Source organism: Porites lutea, chromosome 9 (genome assembly GCF_958299795.1).
Source record: "Porites lutea chromosome 9, jaPorLute2.1, whole genome shotgun sequence".
Taxonomy (NCBI): domain Eukaryota; kingdom Metazoa; phylum Cnidaria; class Anthozoa; order Scleractinia; family Poritidae; genus Porites; species Porites lutea.
In genome coordinates, this window is record NC_133209.1 from 923,678 (window position 1) to 945,881 (window position 22,204).

Here is a 22,204-nt window from a genome sequence, read left to right on the forward strand (position 1 = left end):
TAACAGTCGAAGGTCACTTAGGAAAAGTTGGGTGGAAAAAACACAAGAAAAAGCTCATGTTCAAGTTAGCCAATATTATTTCTATTTTATTAAGAAGACTCACTTTCGTAACATTTTGAAAATCAAGTGTAGATGACTTCCTAAATCACGTTTTTCCGAAAACATTTCACGAAGGATTTCGCATTATGTTTTCTTCACTTATAGCTCAAAATGGCTGCCATTGATTACTGCTATGAAATGTTCTACTGGTACAGAACAAGTTTAAAACGTGATAAAAACCTAGTCCACTAAATAATCGTAGAACCCAAGGTCACTAAATTTGCTGGTAACTTTTGTGAGGATGGAAAAAAACGAATTCAAAATAAAACAGTCTATATAGTGATATAAGAAGCAGATGTTGTTCACTCCTGAATGTTCTGCAAAGCTCGCATAAAATAGGAACTTCCTCGCATTGTTTTACCTGTGAGTGCCGTACGCTGTTCTCCTCCGTTCATGTGTGTCTTTATAGAATTTTCATCCGCTCCAGTCATTATTTTCTTGAGAATCAAAGAGTATTCAAACACTTCGCATTTTGGTCCTCGTGCAGAACAGCACGCGCTCTGAGCAACTTCCTTGAAACTGCAGCGGGGTAACATCCTTACGATTCCAGTCTTCCAAGAGTCTCTTGGTCTTCTTATATTAAGTCCTTATTTTCCGTAGTTACTATTGTGTTAGAATGTTTGCAATTCCCTTTTCTTGTAAGTACAGGGAAGTTCCTGTCATTTCGACTCGCACATTCTCTTATCGCGTGAATTCTCCTCATGTTTCTGCTTTGAGATTGCTTTGCATCGTTTCTTAATTTTTCGAATTTTTTCAAATCCCCCGTCTTGGATAACACCTTATTTCATAACAGCCTGCAGGAGGGACATCCTTAAAGCTGTAAAGGTGTTTTCGGCACACATACGCTGGCATATATATCTGAGTCTTTTCGGCGTGAAGGTGTGTAGCTTCTCGGGGACACGCGTTGTTGGAGGGGGATCAGTTGTGAAATTAGAGGAATGTACAAATCATCCACTGACTTTACTAGGAAGTGTAACAGGTGAACGTCTTGGAATCTGCCAAAAATTACGAAGTAGACCCCAAAACATCTGCATTGAGTTCATGTCCACCTGCGGTCTCCCACTGGGTATAATTTCTCCTTTAATTTAAAATAATTAACGCGTCAGAAGTGGTTTCCTCGTAAGAAGAGCATAAAACCTAAGATAAGCAAAGTACTCAGCGAAAAAAGGTCAAACAGGCGTTCAGGAAGTATTGCTGGATGTCCCGCCATACTTAAGGACTCTTATCTCAGTTGGACTTAAAAATTTTAGCTTTTCACGCTAAGAATGAAAATCTAGCAATTTATTTATTTTGTAAAAAAAATGAAAAGCCAACGGTACCATGGAAAATTACTACTTGAGAGATTTCATCTGAATTGGCACTCCAAAGGGTTTCGTCCACAGACTCAAAAGTTAAAAATGCCGACTAAAGAAATATCACCATGCGAGTAGAAGTTAAGAGGTTTCAATGAATGGGTCAGTACACCATGGGTTTCACCCCCACAGACTGAAAAGATGGAACTGCACAGGAAATAAGTAGTACCGAGTAAAAGTACTCCTGAAGAGGATTCATTTGAAAGGTATAACCACAATATTTCGTTCAAAGCCACAAATGTTAGAACTACACATTAAAATGTCTGGAGTCTGGAAGTGAACGGTTTAATAAGTTTAGGATTAAGACTGGGATCAAAAGGCTTCAGGGGCGACGAGGTCGCGCACTGGTAGGCGTTTTTAATGCTTGCCAACTCACTAAATTATCAGAATTATATCTTAACTGCAGCTGAACGCAAACGAAATACAGAAGAACAGAGCGAGAGGACTGGTTTGCAAAACTTACAACCGAATCGCGTTCGCGCGTTCGGTCGGTAGAATTAGAAAAATGTTGGCTTTTTCAGTTTTAATCAATTCAGTAGGAATCTGAGATTTTAGATGCTTTTTTATACGCATTTTATCAGGAGCCCATATTGATGGGCTCCTGTCTTTGCTTGTTACATGTATGTGACTGTTTTGCGGTTTGCGAAGACATAAAAACTTTTTCATTGTTATATTTTTACCTGTCACACAGGGGTCCTGGGAGACGGAAGAAAAATCCCGACATTCCACCGGAACTTCTTAACAATCCTTTCAAGCATTTCAAAGTGGATAATCACACGGACAGATCTGTTAACCTGTCAAATGGAGAAGCAATAAAAACAGACGATACAAACAAGTCCACGTCCCACGATTCATCCCCAAGCGATGGCGTTACCATTTCTTTTGAGGGTCCACGAGATGCTAATAACAATGCAAGTAGCACCGCACACAAAGACTTGCAGTTTAAAACGCCCGTCTCCCGTGTTGCGAACATGACGTCACCACAAGCAGCTATGAATCACACTCCACCTCATCTGCACGTGAGCCCGCGATTCACAACAACGCACGTGATTCATTCACCAACTAACACGTCATCATCGCGCATTGTCAGTCCGCCCAGCGGAGTTATTTTGGCGCCAAATTCCCAGTCATGCGCTTTCAACTTTCCTCCTAGACCTCACGTGACTTTGAGCCCGCAAGGAAATGTGCTAAGCCCGCAAACCAATGGAGTTCCACCAACAAGCGGTGCGTCAACTGTAGCTACCCATAGTCCAGGGCGATCGCCAGCTGTTGGAGACGCGGTTAACGGTGAGGCGTCAGTACCTCATGTCAGCAGTACTGGTACATCAGAGCATGCAGCTGAGTTTAGGGCAGCTGCAGCCAATGATACCGGTTCAGATATATCAGCGTCTTCCCCGCACGTGCTCTCACGTGAGGTTTGTAGAATCTGATTGTCTTTTATTATAGAGGTTTGTCTTCAAATGCTTGTATGCTTGTGTTCCTTGGTTTGAGTAATAAAAAAGAGTGCCCTTTACTTTTATACTGATTTGCCTTTCATTTGAATTTGCAGCCTGAATATAGAGAGCCTGGATCCACAGGTCAGTAGCGAGATAGTCTGTACTTTTGACAAAACAATTATCCTAAGTATTATAAAATTTGAATTTTAGTGCTGATCGACAGAGAATGGTTTTAAGATCTTTAAGAAAAACCTTTGGAAATTCCGCTAATTAAGAGATGTTCTTCGTTGCAGAGAGTCTTCTATTTAACATTCAAGGTCTTTTGAAGGTGGCGGCAGAAAATACCAGGCAACATGAGCGACAGGCTGTTTATGAAAAGAGTAAGTGAAATACCATCGCATTTTAAGACCTTGGTATGAATAACGTCCAAATTTATCGCGAAATGTTAGACTTTTATAATACTTCGCTCTGTCGCTACTGCGTTTGACGATAACTGCTTTCGAGACTAAGAATCTTGGGGTTTTTTTTTAAGTGGCGTAAATTGCAAAAAAAGACGTGTAACGAGATTAAGGCGAACTCGAGGAGTTACTTTAACACGGCTTTCAAAGCCTTCGTTTGCTTTGCTTTTGAATTTTCGGCGTCCTTGTCCTTTCAAACAGCAATACTGTGAAAGTTATGGCTCCTGTGTTGACAAAAAAACTTGATGATCCCAGAGAAAGGATAAGTGAGCAAACCTTGGTTTTACCCGTCGTTATCATTTTCTAATTTATTGTGAAAGTGTACAACTTTACTTAACCCATAAAACAATACATCGGTGTTTGCTGTCGTACTTACTATAGCTGTTGTATGTTTAGATGAACTCCGTCGGCATATTCATCGTGAACGCGAAGCTCGCGAGAAAGCTGAAAGACAGGCAGCTGCACTTCAGAGAGGAAAAGGTACAATTGAACTTTAAGTACATCGTTTTTTTCTACGGTCTAGCTAATGTGCTCCTCGTAAATAGCGTTTCAACAATAAATACTGCGCCAGGCGAAGCACGTGTTGAGCAGATATTTAAACCGAGAGGGTAAGTCATAGGAAAAGTTGTTCTTCTTTGTCTCTTGCTTACTACCTAGGTTTGGGGTATGTCGTAATTTCATTTATTTGCTTGCAGCTTTCCTCCAGAAGAAGTTGAAAAAAGAGAAGAGGACAAAGCGTAAGCTTGCTGAGCGACTGATGGGTAGGCGGCTTCAATTTCAATCTTCCACAAAATTTTGATTTGTCCTTCATGGCTCATGCAGCTGTTTCGTTCCCAGCTGTCAGTACTAAGTAACATTGTTCTTGTTCTCGTTGCAGAGGAGCAGCACCGATGTGAGCTTCTGGAGGAGCAACTGAAAGAATCCACTCAAAATGCGCTTAAACAGCGAAATGGTAAGTGACCTGAAATAAGTGAAGAGTTTTTCTCCTGCCTTCTCTCTCACACACTGATCTCCCGCTCGTGGGAGTCCGTGTGCTGCAGCCGAGATCTTGAGAAGTGTTTTCTTGTCCAGTAAAGTTAGCCGTTTACACAATCTCTTGATTTTGACCCTTAACGTGTTTTTCCTTTGTAGATGAGTTAATTCAAGAAGTTGAGAGAGAGCGGACTGCAAAGATTGAGGCCGAAAGGAAGTTAAAAGGTAAACTATACACGCGAAAACGTTTATCGAATTTTCACAGTATTACGGCTCATTAGCCTGCCTAGCAGGCGCTTGTGCCTACTACACAGGCTTCGGGCCCCTCCGGGCTCCGGGCATATTTTCTACTTGACTAATTTAGGCTCTAACCTCTCCTTACGGACACCTCTACAATACAGACACCTCTCTATTACGAACAGTTCGTTTGGTCCCAGAACTGCCAAAAATCATACATTCCCTACCTCTATAATACGGACACGTCTGTAAAGCAGACACTTGGTTCTGTCCCTTTGGTGTCCTTATTAAAGAAGTTTGACTGTAATTATACTCACGCAAGGCTTCTCTGACAACTAACTTCGAGAATTTTACGTGTTATATCTGTTATTGCTTTATAAAGAGCTCAGTATAATTAGCCTTTTTCGCTGTTTTCTTGTGACAGAAGCTCGGGGCGAGATTCAGAATTTCGTGCACAACTTTCTTGAAAATCCGAGTCAGGAAGGGCCTGGGCACCAATCAGATGAAGAACCCGAGGAGCTGAATGTAGAAGTTGTGAAAGAGGAGCAGATGGTTACATCTACATAGGCACGCAATGCGTACTTACGCTAGCTGAGGAAACGACTTAGATGCAAGGAACAAACAAATTAAAAGGCGTAGATTGTAACTACCATAGTAAAAAGATAAGTTTAGTGAGGTCCTCTTTGATCAACCTCGTCCCCAGGGCTTTTCCCTTAAAAAATGGGTGGGGCGGGAAAAAGGCCCTGGCATCGGCTGGTCAAGTGTCCCCTCGTACACCCTAAAAACCTGGGTGTAATAAATTAGCGCTATGTGAAAAGCCAAAATTATGCGTAACCTCACAGCGCGCGACCTTGGGCGGCCTTTTATATCTCTTGACGATTAACGAAAAGTTTTACAAGGTTTCCTTTTTGTCACAGATACTGGCTATGGTAATTTTTTGCTTTCCTCCGATTTCTATGAAGAGGACGGGGAGTGGTAACATTTGTAAAACTTCCTTTATAGAGCGATATAAATGACAAACAAGCTATCGTACATGCATAAAGTTCACCGGAAAAGTTCGTTTTCGCGACTTCTTTTGATATTTTATTTTATTTCTTGCGAAGTAGACCGCCATACACAACCTAGTTCCATTCACCTTAACTCTCAGCCATATCATCATAGCGATACGCTTTGGTTTAGACTTATCTTGTATGACTGTATTTTTAAAAAATTCATTGACCTCTGCGAGACTTGACCGAAACCGGAAACCGCGCATGAATAGTCTCTGGCAACCAGGCAGTATCAAACGACTGGTAACAAAGAAAAACTTGGGTCCATTTAAAATTGACATAGCTGTAGTTGATTCCAATCGATCGGTCAATCTTCCCTTTAATATAAGGAAAATCCTTTGTACTTATCCTCGGAAGAGAAAATATATAAGAGATCTTCAAATGTTTCAGATCGGCGACCTGTCATCCTTCCTTGCTGGAGGGCTGACTTGCATCCGGCGCGGAGATTTGTTTGTTTCATGGTCGGGTTAGAAGACCAGATTCCATAAAGCATTTTGATGAACAATTCTATTTCAATTAAGTTCAATTTGTTTAAATTCACTGCAGATCCTAGAGGCAAAGGCCCGCATTTTTGTTTGACATTGGACAAAATCACTTTCCGCTTGATGATCGTAAGCAATTCCACAGTCGCGATGAATTTCAGTCGAAGTACTACTCGATAACAGCTTGTCTCAGCTCTGAAGCATTTGACATATTTTGTACGTGACAACGTAGATTCGGTACGCCCTTTCATAAACTTGTAGCATTTGAATAATACACAATTAAATGGATCTTAAGCTTTTGAATCGCACAGACGCGAAAATATTGACATACAGTTTGCGATATTATTATTTTCCATTGTTGCTCCGTTCGACTTCTGTCAGCGCAAAACCAGCGGGTTGCATATAAATTAGCTTCTCAGGAATATTTAGGCTGTACTCGTGACCAGCCGATGCCAGGGCCTTTTCCCGCCCCACCCATTTTTTAAGGGAAAAGCCCTGGGGACGAGGTTGCTCTTTGATCAAACTAACAAGTTAATAGTCTTAAGTAGAAACGTGATAGAAAACGTTGACGTTGTCTGAACTAAAATATGACTCAAACCCTCTCAGTGTAAGGTTTTGTTTTCAAGCGTTTGTTATATTTTCTCAAGTGTGTCGATAGACGAACCTTTTCTAAAATAGTTATTAATATAATATTATTCTTTCATTACACCTTTCCCCCATGAAAACTAGATGATATTTTTTTAGCTCTGTAAAATTTCGCCACAAATAATTCATTCGTGGCATTCGTTTGATGATTATTTATTTTATATATAATACACACAGACTTTTATATTACTTCCTTATTACAGTTCTATTTTTATAGTACCCTACTATGTGCATTATAAGGCCAATAAATAAACAACGTTTTTTTTTTTTTAACCTGTCTTGCTGGGATTCGCTCTAACATCTGGGATTTTCACCTCGCATGCTAAAATGAGACGGTCTAGGACCAGTGCCTTTTCTAGGTTATGGGCGTCACTTTAAGGACGTTCCAGTAATCAGTTTCCTGTTATTTCATGATCCGTTAACAGGACATTAAGACTACCTAAGGAAGCTCTTTGCACTGCACTTAAAACACCAGGGTCTTTTGTATTTCGTGCATAGTGCGTGCGCAGCTCTGTAGCTGCTTGACCTCGTTTTCGTCCAAGGTTTGTTTGATGACGTACATGACACCTTTGGAACCAAGCACGCAAGGAAGGCTGAGAAACACGTCTTCCTCAATTCCATGAAAACCCTAAATATATAAAAAAACAAATAGTTCAGGAAACAAGCAAAGCGCCATTACCATGAGTCACTATTGCTGGTTTTCAGGGTCACGCCATTCAAAATAGATCAAAATAAAAATCAAAACCTTTCGATAGATAAAGTCCAGAATCTGGGAAATGAAAGGACGTAAGTATACAAAGACCCTCGCCAAGATTTGGGTCGAAGGAATAATTCGTACACGAGATGTCCAAGGAAATGTTTTACCCAAATTTATAGAGCTTTGTATGGAGACGTCATGCTGGAGCTCATCCGGATGAGCTCCAACATGGCGGACGGAAACCAACAGAAACATCTGTTACCGAGTTTTGCTACAAAAGCGTGAATTTACTCGTAGAGGAACTCATAAACATTAAAGTAATACTTTTTCTAATACTTGAATTGTTTAGATGACAAAATTCCTCGAAAAAAGTCACCTTTTTAAACCTAAATGACAGCTCTCTCGGCCGTCACATAATTGCTGCGTCACGCAAAAGTTTAGAAATTCAAGCGTACTCTATTACATAACCAAGAAACCTTTTGCAGCGAAAATTTGTTTCAAAATTAGGATGAATAGTTTTGTAGTTTGAATTTTAGTGACGTCACGTCAAAACCAGCAATAGAAACGCTGAGGGGACTGGTGCCGAAATGTGTCTCGCAATCGTTTCAGGGGTCGTTACTTGGGACGCGATCAGGAGCGTAGAGGGAGGATGAGGCTTGCAGACTGGCAGATAAACCAGGTAAACATTGTCATGAAATGGCCTAACAGATTCCATATCCCTAAACTAGACTTTTAGAAGACTTAAAGTTTAAGGACAGTGAATCTGTTAAAGCATTTCACAACAATGTTTACCTGGTTTACTTGCCAGTCTACAAGTCTCACCTTCGCTCTACGCCCCGCCCCGTGGTAAATTACAGTCCTCCGCGCCGATTTTTTTCCCTTGTAACAGTTCCAGAAGTCTTTGCGGAAGTTAGCTCGACCCAGTTTCCGTAGAATAAAAGAACAAATTTTAACAACGTTAGCCAGCGTGTCTTTTCATCTTTTACCTGAACTTAGCTAAAGCGAAATGTGTCCGTCAGTTTTGATTTCATTTCCTTACAAAAAAATAAGTTAAAGCCGATGCCCTGGTACCGACCAGACGCGGACGATTTTGTAACTTGAAACGAGGTCACAAACAGGATTGCCGGTACCCTGCGAGTAGAGCCTTTCTTTTTGCCTGCTCGATCCGTGGGTGGGGTGGAGGGAGGGGAGATGATCGTGCCTATACCTACCTTGACAAGAGTAGAAATAGCGTGGACATTCTTCTGATTTCGGATGATCGTCTGGGTCATCTGAGCGACACTCAGTCCAATGGCCCAAGATGTGTAGCCTTTCAGTTTGATCATCTCGTAGGCACTTAACAAAAGAAGCACAAGTTGCTGACTGTTAAAAGGGAAGCCTTCACTCAAAAAAAAAACGTAGTAACTCATTGGTGAAAAAACGATTTTTCGAAGTGCCGAGATAAGCAATGCGACCATTACCTGTTGATGACTTTCTTGTGAATGTCTTCCCATTTTTCAGGATCGTCTTTTCCACCCATGCCTGGGTTAAGATCTTTCAAATTCACTCCTGCTATATTAACACCACTCCATACGGCAACTGCAAATGAAAAGTCAAACTGAGTTAAATTTACCAAAGCCAGCTAAGCTAGAAGCCTGACACTTAGTAATACTTCTTAACCGGAGCACTTTTCAACGGCGCAGGACGTGGTACATTTCATGCTGGATATTCTCAGAAGAGACCTCTGCATTAAAAAAAAAAAATTGTAAATTGCTTTTTTACCCACGAAGCACTTGAGAGTTCATATGAACTCGTTTAAACGTGTCCGTGCGTTCCAGATCGAATTGGAATTTGAAAGTGTTGGTTTTTGAGGAGAGGGGAAAACCGGAGTACCCGGAGAAAAACCTCTCTGAGCAAAGGAGAGAACCAACAGCAAACTCAACCCACATATGGCGTCGACGCCGGGATTTGAACCCGGGCCACATTGGTGCGAGGCGAGCGCTCTCACCACTGCGCCATCCTTGCTCCCCACCGTACCTCCCCCTTGCAGCAAACCGTTGCAAGTCAGGCTGCTGGATAAATGAGTGAAATTCTTGCCTTAGTACAGCAATATCCCGCTTAACGGACACCCGCTCAACCCGGACACCCCGTTATTACGGACAGTTTTCCTTGTCCCTGGGAAAAACCCTCACATTTTCTCTTAATTCAACCCGCTTAATACGGACACTCTCCATGGTCCCCTCAGCGTCCTTATTAACAGGGTTTGGACTGTACTGTAAAAGCGTGTAGAAGTGGCGAAGAGAATTGGAAGGAAACCGTGTTTCTCTACTCCTGTTAGAAGGCAAAACATCTATACACCTTTCACACATTAAAAACTCTGTAAAAACACAGAAAACTCTGTAGTTTCAGATGGAATAGAAACTAATACATAGTAACTGAATCACAGAAAATAGCCTTCAAAGGCAAGCCAATGAAGAATGACGGCTTGAATTTTATTAAAGGCCATTAAACGCTACGGGAAACATACCACTGGCATCGCCATGTTCTCCGATGATCCAGCCGTGTACATTGGTTGGAGCGACATTCAGTTTTTCGCTGATCAGAAAATGAAACCGAGCAGTGTCCAAATTGGTTCCACTTCCGATCACACGCTCACGAGGAAGACCGCTGATTTTCCAAGCCACGTACGTCAAAATGTCAACTGTGTAATAAAAGATTTGTAAGAACCAAAGATTGCGTAAAGCTATGTGCAAACGGACGCAACAACTCCCAACATTGTTGGCCATAGCTAAAAGTTTGACTGGTTTCAAACTTTGCGCAACAATTCCCAACAACACGCAAAAACATGCAACAACATGATGCAACAGGGTGTGCAAACGGTCGCATCATGTATGCTGCGTACCTTACGTTAGTGTCACAACATCTGACTTAGCGAGGCGGCGTTACGGGTTCTTTTATGAACAACAAAACATGTCAAAACGTATAAAGTATATCACATTTACACTGTACTAGAACCTCGTTCCTAGAACCCCCGATTGACCCCTGGGGTGAGGCTTTCTAGCCCCCCATGTAGACGTTCGTCAGACGTTCCTTCCCCACGAACGTCTGTGGGGAAAGAAGGCGTGACAAAGCTCAAGAACGTCTGCGTGGGCGGCTACAGGATTACAGTCCAGAAGCTCCGTTCCAATGGCATATTGGACGAGCATGCTACTACCTCGTTCCTAGGGTAGGAGAGAGAACCTGGGAACGAGATTGGAGCATGGTATAGCCCGTGAACAGAGTCTCTTTTGGGGTGTAAGAAAAAGAGAAAGCTAGAAAGCGCAGGCCGAAAGGGAGGGAAAACTGGGGGCAGGGGGGAGGGAAGGAAAGAGGCTCTTGCGTCCTTCGCCGCATTACCCTAAAAACCTGTTTACAACTGCTGGCATCTCAACATTATTTTATTACCTGGATTAGATACAATCATCAGAATTGTGTTGGGGCTGTACTTTACCAATTGAGGGATAATCCCTACAAGAAAAATCACAATCACACTAAAGGTAAAATAACAAATTGATAGTTCGTTGTGCATATTTGTTTCCCGCGTGAATTTTCAGCGTATGCGAAACTACCAGGAACAATAACCAGCACATACTAATCTCTTTTGGCTCTTCCCTACAATATCAGAGCAACACGGAAAGCCTTTGTCTTTCAACAAAGGAAGCTTATTCCCCCGGAATCAATGAACGTTTTTCATTCAATTAATTTTATTCTTGTTTCCTATGTGAGCCTCTTGATACCTTGAGCTTTGATGGGTTGTGTTGGTTGCATGCCTTTGTTGTTCACTGATAAGAGTAGAGTTAAGACTATGTACAGCCACATTGATTAACCCTTCCATTCATCATTTTCTGAGGATAGAGTAGCTATCTTTAGTTCGCAAGGTCTTGGATGTGGACTACAGGCCATTCCATTTAATACCCACACCCCCCATTGATGAGAGTCTTTTTGCCTGACCCCTTCAGAAAATTATTTCTGGGGTTACCCGCTTCAGAAATTAACATTTATTCTTAGATACCCTCAGAAATAGTATTATTTTTGTTCTGTTCCCTTCAGAAAATATGGCCATGTTATTCTTCTCCTTCAGAAAAGAAGTTGTACACTAGCACGCCTATATTGATGATGTGGCTCTCCCTTCATCCCTTCAGAAATTTATTCCTTGGTATTTGCACCCTTCAGAAATTGACATTTCGGACAACAAGCCCTTTTGGAAAAACCACTCTCCTAGTAGCGACCCCTTCAGAAAATCTCACAAGCAATCCCTTCAGAGAATCTCGTGTATAGGGGGGAGGGGGGGATATAAAATGCAACGGCCCTAAATTAAGTCCCTTTATGACACGTATTGACCTCTTTATCTTTTGACACATTAAGACTATCTTGAGGCAGTCAACTATTCTGCAGACTGTCACATAACTTTCCCAAGTCTCCTTATTAAGCGGCCTTTTGAAAGTGAAGGGGGAGTGGAGGGGAAGGAAAATCAGCTGCACAAGTGCACACAGGAATCCCAGGCCCCACATCCGAAACCATATTTTGGCTATATTATTATCTTACCCTTGAAGATGTTAACATTTCTCTGTACCAGGTCCCTTCTGCTTTCTCCTTCCTTCTGACGTGATCCAGCAGTCACAATGCACAAGTTGGAGTTAGCAGTTACAGCATAGTCTTAGAAAGTTAAAGGATTATTATAGTTTTAGATGCATTATTTGGTGCTGATTCAGGTGTTTAAAGGGCAACTTATTTAAAACTGTTACAGCCTACACTAGAAGAATGGATAAATTCCATCATAGTGACAGGATAAGCATCAAATATAATTTTAAGCATATATACCATTATTGTTCATTCTATACTTTGGTGTGGAAGTTGGAACTTATATAGTCAAGCTTTTAGAGTACTGGATGATTTGGAGCAACAATAATATATTTTAAAAACTTTACCAGTGCTGGCTTGAATGTCAACATGCTTCACAAATCGCTGACAGTGTTGCATGTCTAACAGCTCTCCCTGCAACTTGTCCTTTAACATGTCAACTAATGCTATTTCTCGGCATATTCCCTAATGAGAAGTTGTAAACAGAGGATCATTATGGTATACACTGGACATACACTTCTGACCATGAATAAAAGAGCTATAATGCTTTTGGCAAAATTTTATATAAGAGTGATAACTGGTGACCTATTGACAAGTCTTTCTTTTTTCAGGGGTGGAACAGGTTAACAATTATTTGTTCAGATGTTTTCTGAGGAGAGTGATCAAGTTGCTTGAAACAAATTACATACCCGCCCCTCCCTTTTACTCTCACAGCCTTGAGTTTAATTTTCACTTCTGATTAAAGACTGGCAAAGGCTTCTATTGTAGGTCACATTCCAGATGTCATGAGTACAGCTCATTGTTTTATCTGTAAGTACCTAGGCCAAACAGTTTCCCCTCAATCTAAAACAACATATTTTTGGCTGTTGATCAGGGCTAGGAGGTACTTTTGTCCCTGTTTATGATATCTGAATGCAGTATGGTGCCTTGATGCCTGATTTGTAGAGAGTTGAAAATACTGCAAATGTTGGCAAAAAATCAGTTCTGACAAGTGAACAGAGCCTTCTCAGGAGCCAATAAACCGAAGCAAGCAACTTCCATACTAGGCCTATGCCATGGCGTTTTTATAGACAAATCTATTTTTAGACACATTTCAGGGCACTTTTTTCCCACTCAAATAGAATTTCCACCACATCTATGAGCCCACTCGAAGTAAAGATAGAAAAGATATAAAAAAGGAAAACTAAACATTTATTAAAAGGCAAAAATTATCATTTTTAGGTCTGTAGGTTTTGCTGACTAGTTTGTGGAATTTAAAAGATATTCACAATTTGCGCAAAACCATTCTAAAAATAAACTGGTCCATGAAAATGTAGTGACCCAAGCACATGGAAGTTGCTCACTCCGGGTTATAAGCTCCTGGCCTTCTTTACCAATTGACACATGTTAAATACACTGTCATTACCTGCTGCATTATACTGTAAGCACAAGCCATCCCAACTTGTCCTACTCCAACAATAGTCACTTTCCTGACAGTTAAAGTTCCCTCTTCATCAAAAACTCTCTCCAGTAATTTTTCCTGTACAGTTGCCATGGCAGTAGCAGATCAGTGTTTATTTTTAACCTGGGCTGTATGAAATAAGTCTAGTTAATCTGATGGGCACTTTATATACCCTTCATAAATTAGTTATGGCGTGCAAAGAAAGTCGTGTCCGATAGCCTGGGGCTAATGGATTTTGCAATCGGGCTAGTGAACCCTGTTCTTAACTTGCCCAAAGGGCAAGTGTTTTTTTGGGGGAAATTCAAAATACAGAAGGACTGTAATCAATGCTACTCATCAAAAAATTTTGAGGGCTACTTTAAAGACACTTCGGCTCGTAGATACTAGCAACAACTTGCCCGAATGGCTAGCCGTAAAACCAACTTTCTTTGCACCCTGTGCTATTAAAAGTTTAAACGTCCAAATTAGATTTTCTTATCCGGATAAGTTTACTACTGTCCAGAAAAATGTCATTTCTTCACAGACATTATATCGCTTAAAGTGGCCCGCCTGCGTGCCAGTGTATCTTGATAAACACATGAACTGTCATAAACCTACCTGAGATGGTGTTTCAACGATTTAATATTGGATCTCACAGGCAGCTTTTCAGTAAAATAACGAACCAAAGCTTTTCGTTAAAATATAATCAAGATTCTTCAGTCTCCTGCATGCAGATTTATGAAACCCGGAAGAAATAAAATCAAACGCGGCAAACGTCTACAGGATTCCAGCGGCCTGAAAACGCAGCTGTCACGTTGACAGCTAGCTTTTGAAAGAAAACAAAACAGCTAGCCATTGTATTTGCTAACCCCTTTTCTGGGGGGCAAAGTCCCTTCTTTGGTCTGTACTTCACAACAACAAAAAACTGCTCTTATTCCGCGAATTTAAAATCCTTAACTAGATGTCTGTCACCGCATAAATTCCCTGCCGTTGTTTACAAGGAAGTGGGTACACTCAGAGAACAAATTATGTAATCAAGATTAAATTACTGCCTCCCACCAAAGTTTCTGTTAAGCCATGTATTGTTCAAGAAAACATTGAACATTGGAATTCGGCAGCACACTGTCAACCGCATGAAAACTGAACAAATTCAAAACTAAACACTGCTGAACAGAGAAAGCGAACATATGTTTACATTAGCAGCATCAACTGCTCAAAGTGACGGTGCTGTGTGGTAGCCATCAACTGTTTGACGCCAAGGCAACAAACTGAGAACACTGTATTTCCGACAATAAAATATGAACATCATACCTAATGTGTTTGTCCACCCCAAATGGATGTTGTATTTGTGATGGCGATGCTTTTAAAAAATGCAAATTCTAGCCGGCCGCCTTCATCAAAGTTTGGCCTCAAATATAAAAATATGCACTCACCTGCGCTGTCACAGTTCAAGGGCGTGACAATTAGCTGCAAAAGTCATGCAATCCACAGGCTTCGATTTCTATTGCAGCTATAAGGGGAACGCTCAAAATCGGCGACTGTTTTGTGTGATAAAAATGTTCTTTTCTCATTGAAAATTATGTCTGGTTTCCGTGGTGTCTATTTTGAAGGGCGATGAGAGAAGAATTATTGGTTTCTCTTCAGCAACCGCGTAAGATCTGGTAACGAAGTGACAAAGTCAGCGGTAGCTCCCATGAGAAGCAGATGGTTGATGCAAGCAGAGCAAGCCAGGAAGTGAGGCGCTCACCGGTTTTTTTGCTGCATCGCATCGACTAGTCCTTGCAGCTTTATAGTGTTTTTCTTGTTTCTCCTTTGGTCCATTTCTCCCAACACTTGACAGCCTTTAGTGATATTTTAAAGTCATGCCTCCACAAGAAAACGAAACTGCAGATACTGCGACGAGCAGTCAAACCGAAAGCGATACGTCACCGCCGGCCAGCCCTAACTGGGCTGCGCTTAGAGTAAGTATGAAATATTTATTTTATAGTATCGTAAAATCAAACAAATGTGTCAAAATTACAAAGCTTAAGTTAACTGTTTACTCTACAGAACTATTCCGGTACTTTTTTTTACTGAATTTTGCCCGCAATTTCGATGGATGCGAAGAGGCGGCTTTGTTTCATTTAAACTTTTAAAACTTGGGTGATAACAATATTATTTTTCTTTGATATCTGCTGTCATTGAAATTCGACCAAATTATTTTTCTCTTTAATCAGCATTAACTTCACTTTGCAGGGACAAACTTGTCACGAACAAGCATGGTAATTTTTTTTTCGATTGCGTGATAACGTGATCGATCGTCGGTTGTTTCTTACGCGTACAATTGCACATAAAATCACTGTCTGTGTCATCATATTATCTGTTTTATGCAAACTTCAGCATTTCAAAGTGTCAGTTGTTACGAAAACTGATCGAATGCGAAGTTTGACATTAACTGTATATATTTTTTGTATTTTATAATGGAAAAAGTAATGACTTTTGGTGGTTTTAGTGCTGTATTCTTTTTCTCAAGTGTGCTATTTTATAAAAAATAATGACCTTGTTTTTTTTATCTAGCACTATAGTTCATGTTTCTGTTTTCGATTAGAGAGCTAAAGCTACTGAGACGCATAGTACTTATAATTGACGACAATTTACGAAAGTAAATCATGGGGAGTTTGCTTGTCAGAGTCCCACTAGGGAAATAAATTTATTAGTCTTTGTCTTTAACTCAGTTTTTCCCTATTGAACATATTGCCATTAAGCCAAATCATTAATTTTTTATAGTTCTAAGGAAACCCTATTTTAACAACTAAATTTAGCAGATCCTGAATAAACTTTGGGTCGACTGTAAGGCTGATTTCTAAAATGGGTTAATTTTTACAGGCATTGTGTTATTGTTACTGATAGTAAGCTATCATCGTAAAAGACTGTATAGTGGAAAGGTGTACTGCTACCAAGAGCAACCAATGAAAACCCCTGTATGTTAAGTGATGTTCCTGAATAAGCCACAAAGATAACATTATGGTGTATTGAAAATTGATTAATTTGGAAGAAGTACTTTGACTTTATTGAGGCTGACTTTTCCATCCCCCTTTTGCAAAAATTATTATCCTCTAAAATATTTTTTCTGTGCATCTAGTATTGAGACATGGAATGAAATATCTACTATTGGCCACATTTAATGGTCTTAATGGGATATTAGTTGAGGAAAAATATATATGATATTACCATCATCTATCACCTTTTATTGACTTCTTACGAGGTGACAGATTTAGTCCAGTTTGATTGGGTGTTCTTGTTAATCCTAAAATAAAATCAAGATACATTGTATTTTTTAAGTCTAATAGGCAATGCTCAATTTTGTATCACTCCTTCCAATCTCAAAAGAGAGGGCGGTTACTCAGAGAACAGCATAGTGCTTAACTACTCTACAGCCGGCTATGAAGCAGTTCTCTCTAAAAATTATTTTCGTGGTTTAACAAATGTATGTTGTATTAATTGCAGAGATATCTTTTGGACAACAAGATTGATTCAGCATTATGGCTCACAAGAGTATTTACCATCATAAGTGCAATTCTTTATTTGCTGCCATTCTTTAGGTATGCCTGTTTTCCTCTTGAATTTTAAAGTGACAGCAGAAAAAAATACCAGTATCATTTTCTGGCAAAATATTGAGTTTTATTAAATGCATACAGTGATTGTACTGCTCAGTAGCTGTCAACTGAATTATCAACCCACATGTTATTTTTACAGCATGAAAAACAGCGGTGCTGGAACTTTCATAAGAAACTGCACCTTAACACTCTTTAAATCACAGGCTTAAGACTCCCATTCACCAGTACTTTTTGATTTATTATAAACAAAGCAATGTTTGCATAAAAAAGAAAGGGTGGTATTACATTTTGACCTTGGAAAGTTGACTCAAAGTCAGAAGTCTTTTAAAAAATCTCATGTAAGCAAACTCCTTTGAAGTGTTTCTATTGACCTTTGATTTATTTATTTCCTATGATTATTGATGCTTTTTTCCTCTAGCCCCATGTTTAGCTATAACTGCTATAAGAGAGCTCTAATAAGTTCAGCGGCGACGTCAGCGTTAAGGTTGCACCAAAGGCTTCCAGTAAGTACATCAACGTTATCATCATCATCATTGCTTTATCATTATGTTTGCCATTTTCTTACGACTACAAAATTTTTCTTGTTGAACCTGGACAACCATGCAAAATGCACTTAAATGGTCATGTATTATAGGTGATTAAACATGGATCCATATAATAGTGCCTTGTTCCCAGCACCTATCTCTCGCTCACCTATTTGAGCCACCCAATTGTCCTGGATAAAATTGAATTTTGATCTTTTCTGTGCTTTTGTATGGAATTTAGTCCATTTTCCCCCAAGATTTGAATTTTTTAAAACATAGAACCATTTCTGGGCATTTTTGCATGTATTTTATCACTCTTTTTCGTCATCCCATTACACTTTCCTCATTACAGCCATCTTCTACTTGTACAACAGCCTTGTGCCTAAGTGACCATTATAGAGGTTTGATGATATTTGAATCAAATCAGAATAAATTTTGTTTTTTGGTCTGATCCTGTAACTATTTAAATTCAGTTTTTAAGTAATCCTCTCAGACTTAGTTCTTTGTTTACAGTGTGTTTACATTATGTCATTTTCATTTTCTTTCTTTATTTTCATTTATTTGCAGAGATTCCAGTTTTCAAGGGAATATTTGGGATTGTTATTTGCTGAAGACAGCTGTCATTACCTTCTCTTCAGTGTTATGTTTATCAGCTCTCATCCAGTTACAAGTATCCTTTTTATTTAATTCAGAAAAGAGATAAAGTTGAAAAAAGATGCTTGCAGCTAAGTTGTATTAATTTGTCCTCCTTTTTAGGTCCAAGTGTGACTTTGGTTTTAACACATTTCCAGTTCACTACATAATGGGTACCTGGAAAAACACATCAGTTACTAGTATTAATCTTTCAGATTTTCCTTTCAAATTTTGTTGTGTTTTGATGAGGGAATCTGACATAACATAACAAACATGATGCCCAAATTTTCAGCCTGTCTCTGCTGTCTGGATGTCGGATGAAAGACTAGTGAAAGGATATAGCTTTTCAAAATTATTTGAAAGATTTTTGGCAATTAATATTAATGGATCCAAACCACCATCATAGAAAGGATTTCCTTTGTTTCTTTTCATGAAGTGTTGATGAGTTAAAAAACAGAAATATCAAGGGTAAGTTAAGCAACATGTTTCATGCAGCCCTTGAATTGGTTAGCTGAGACACTGACGTCTGACTGTTTTTATAAAATTTTACATTCTTATCTCAGTTTTTCCTTGACAACACATTTCTTCTGCAGTTATCTTAATTCCTGTTGCATTGTTTGCTCTTCTCCATACTGTGTCATTTACTAAAAAGTTACTAGATGTAAGTGGATTTACCATTTACCCTATAAATTCAGAGAGACAGAACTCATCACTCTTGATTCTTCTGGAAGATTTTTCCTAGCCTGTTCCAAGCCTGAAGATATTAGGGAAGGCAAATTAAGAATACTAGAGTAAAAGTTATGTGGTCGCTGAAGAGAGACGATGCTTGCTCGCTTTTTCACCACTCATTTGCTTTTTTGCTCGTCTGCACTGACTGAATTATGCAGTACAATGACCCACACTTAACTCTTTTGTTGAGAATGTTTTCCTACCACCTCCCCTATAAGGATGCTTTGGGGACAAGAAGGAAAATTTGGGAATTTAAGAGAAAAAAAAACCTTTCTAGAGTTTGCAGTAAAGAAGAGTGGTTGCAAGATCTTCCCTTTTAGTAATATAAGTTATTTTTACATTATATAATTTTTTTACTTTAATAGATTCTTGGAAGTGGTGGTATGCTAAACATGTCACTTGTGAGGTAAAAACTCCTTTTTGTGTTTAAATTTAGTGTCCTTAATTTGGCCAATCAGGTTCAATTTTCCTTCTTTCATTGACCAGTCCTCAAAGATAGAGTCAATACTCAAAGAATTACTGGAGAGGCGTCAGTTTAAGAGAAGTGTCCATTATCAGAGATCTTTGTGCATTCATCATTTCACAAGACTGGGGCAAAGAAACAAATCTGAGTTCCAAATCTCACAAGTCCAGCTGGGTGCTCTGTGCTCTGACCACTGAGCTATGGAAGAGCTTTGCATCATTCTTGTTATTTTTGTCTGTAGGTCAGCTCAAACAGCTATTCAGAAAGTACAGACGCATCAGCAAGGACTTCTGAGGTTCATTGCCTGTACAGAGATCATGTTAATGCCTGCTGTTGTTTTAATGATGTTGAGGTAGGTATGTCATTGTTTGAAGAAGCTCTGCTGGGGTAAAATTCCAGCAGGCGACATGACCTTGAAATAGGACGTAAGACTAGATGAAATGGCAAATATAAATGACATAAAGGTAAATTGAATACCGACAGGGACATGGCCTAACTCCTCAAAAGTGAAATGACCATTTTTGACATTCATACAAGGGACATATGTACCAACCCCCGCCCCCCCCCCCCCAACCACACAAGGGGGCCCCTTTTAAGCACTTGCCACTGGCTGGTCTGTGGTGTTACCGCTGTTAAGTCAAGTCATTCAATTGCGTATTTTTAACAAATTTTGATTGCTATGAAAGTTTATGGTGCTGCTGCTATGTTTGTTATTCTAAATAGTGATGAAATTTGATGAAGAAGACTACGGATCAATCTAGGTTTCTGGGAAACTGCCTACCTAACCCTCCCCTAAGCCAACATTTTGCCCTAAGTCAGAAGTAAGTGATAATGCTGGCTTAGGGGAGGGGTAGGTGGGCAGCTTCCCAGTTTTCCTACTTCTTTTTTTTCGTTTCAGTGGTCAAGTCGGCATTATCATTCCATTTGTTTACTATCGATTTCTTGGACTCAGATATGCGTCCAGACGAAACCCTTACACCAGGTTTGTAGATGACATGAAAATAATAGAGTAATAATGCAAGTGTTGTTTACAGGGGCCCATTAAATGTATTATCCAATCAGATTACAGGAAATGTTTAAAATGGCCTGGAAGTCACTGTAGTAAACCCTATAATAACATTGCTTGCGATTAGTTAGCAATTATGTGCATACAGTTTTGATCATTCAGACTCGAGTTAAAAAGCTGTTGATTTTTTCTGCAGGCATCTATTTGGTGAACTAAGGCAATCAGTTCAACAGCTTGTAAGTCATCCTCGCTGTCCTGGTTTCTTACATTCGCTGGTGTTCAGAGTCACTGCCTTCATTGCAAATCTGGCTCCTCCAGTGATGACAGCACCACCACCTCAGGCTTCTTCATAATCTTGAAAATAATATAATACATGTATTATTGAATAAGCTGTTCCTTAAATATTCATCAACTAAGTTAAGGATGCTTTCAATTATTAGTCAGAAGTGGCTGGTCAGGTCCGCGGCCAGTCACTATTTTTTAGGACTGTCCAGCACCAGATCAGTCTATTTCTAAAAAAGTAGGCAGGTCAGTAATTTCTTTTTGTCTGGCCAGTCAGTCTGACTATTGAAGCTTCCTAACTGATAAAATCATTGAAAAATAAGAAGGCATTATGCACTTGCCTTGATTTTGCAGGTTGTAAATGATGTAGTACAATACTTGGTTACATTTTTTTACATTTTGTGTACACTGTAAATGGCCTGCCGAATGGTTAATATGGAAGTTACTCTCCAAATTATTGTCAATGTTGTGGTTAGTGTTATCCTTAAATCAAATTGTTCTTCCCTTGTTTGAAAGTCATCATTGGTATTATAAGTAACTTTGCCCAAAGAGAAAGGGAAATAATATTCGAGTCAAGGATAAAATTGAACCACCACGTCCACAAAAATTGTCCAACAGTGTCAGAGTTTTAAGATAGGAACATTGTCATAAACAGCATTTTTAGTTCATAGTGTTGAAATGAATGCTATGTCTTTTGTTCTTGTAAACATTCTGAGTAAACTAATAAATAATTTATTTATCAGTCCAAATCATTAGCAATGTCCTAACCCATGTTAATGCTACCACCCAATGTAAAGCATCTCTACAGTACTGGGTAGGAGAATAATTTTCACCCAGGAAGTTTCAGCCTGCTAAAGGATCTTTGTGGATAACATTTTATTTGGTTTTTACCCTTTCTCCAGCTGTGTTTTATTTGAAATGACAAATGTAGTTGTTATTATTTATACATGCTGTATTTGAAAGTTTCATTAAATAGAAAACAGATTTGAAAACATTTTCCTTATTTTGAGATCTCAAAAACAGGTTGTATAAATTTTTTTCCATATTATGGTATTGAATTCTTTAGCCTGTGTGGCTGGTGGTTTTTTGGGTGAGATTTTCATTTGTAGATCATATTTATACAGCCCCACAAGGTCAAACAAAAAAAAAACGATGCCTTCTCTCCTTGCCCCTCCCCTGCCCCCCATTTTTTTTCTGGTTCGACCTCAGTTCAGCTTTCGTGTGGTTTATCTCTTACTTTATGAACCACAAAAGAAAAAACAAACAAAAAAAAAAACCCACCAGCTATGCAGGCTATGAACTCTAAGACAAAAGTAAAACTTAAACTTGTAATGAGAATTTCAAGCTAAATGAAGCTTTAGGCAGACCATAGCTTGCACCATTGTTTTGTTTTTCTTTTTGCTGTAAGAGTACTTATTCTTTAAGTGTTTTGTATTAAATTCATTTTTAACCTCAACCTCACCCAAACTTGATTCTCCTGACTGGATTTTGGAGTTTTTAAGGTGGAACTCACTGACCCAGAGAG

The 22,204-nt window shown here is 39.4% G+C and overlaps 3 protein-coding genes across 4 annotated transcripts; 2 read left to right on the forward strand and 1 right to left on the reverse strand.

Annotated features, from left to right (window-relative positions):
- The first annotated feature begins 210 nt into the window (after positions 1-210).
- On the forward strand, positions 211-5,174 carry LOC140948096 (uncharacterized). Its single transcript, XM_073397322.1, has 9 exons — positions 211-248; positions 2,143-2,866; positions 3,001-3,028; positions 3,181-3,267; positions 3,742-3,825; positions 4,041-4,106; positions 4,223-4,297; positions 4,477-4,542; positions 4,979-5,174. Exons 1-9 carry the CDS (start codon positions 211-213, stop codon positions 5,119-5,121), a joined length of 1,311 nt encoding a protein of 436 aa, XP_073253423.1. The 3' UTR covers positions 5,122-5,174.
- Positions 5,175-6,867: 1,693 nt separating this feature from the next.
- Positions 6,868-15,052, reverse strand: LOC140948283 (L-lactate dehydrogenase-like). Of its 2 annotated transcripts, none has more exons than XM_073397515.1 (9): positions 14,880-15,052; positions 13,432-13,595; positions 12,374-12,491; positions 11,991-12,101; positions 10,851-10,913; positions 9,934-10,107; positions 8,888-9,005; positions 8,639-8,762; positions 6,868-7,358 (listed from the first exon to the last, which is right to left on the reverse strand). In XM_073397515.1, exons 2-9 carry the CDS (start codon positions 13,558-13,560, stop codon positions 7,194-7,196), a joined length of 1,002 nt encoding a protein of 333 aa, XP_073253616.1. In that variant the 5' UTR covers positions 13,561-13,595; positions 14,880-15,052; the 3' UTR covers positions 6,868-7,193. The 2 variants fall into 2 exon arrangements, with proteins under 2 accessions (XP_073253616.1, XP_073253615.1); XM_073397514.1 differs by having other exon boundaries at positions 14,758-14,885.
- A 110-nt stretch (positions 15,053-15,162) lies between these two features.
- Positions 15,163-22,135, forward strand: LOC140947565 (transmembrane protein 33-like). The gene is made up of 9 exons (XM_073396704.1): positions 15,163-15,407; positions 16,933-17,027; positions 17,461-17,545; positions 18,134-18,236; positions 18,793-18,860; positions 19,294-19,334; positions 19,633-19,743; positions 20,290-20,373; positions 20,594-22,135. The coding sequence occupies exons 1-9, from the start codon at positions 15,309-15,311 to the stop codon at positions 20,748-20,750; spliced, it is 843 nt and encodes a 280-aa protein (XP_073252805.1). The 5' UTR covers positions 15,163-15,308; the 3' UTR covers positions 20,751-22,135.
- Positions 22,136-22,204: the final 69 nt, after the last annotated feature.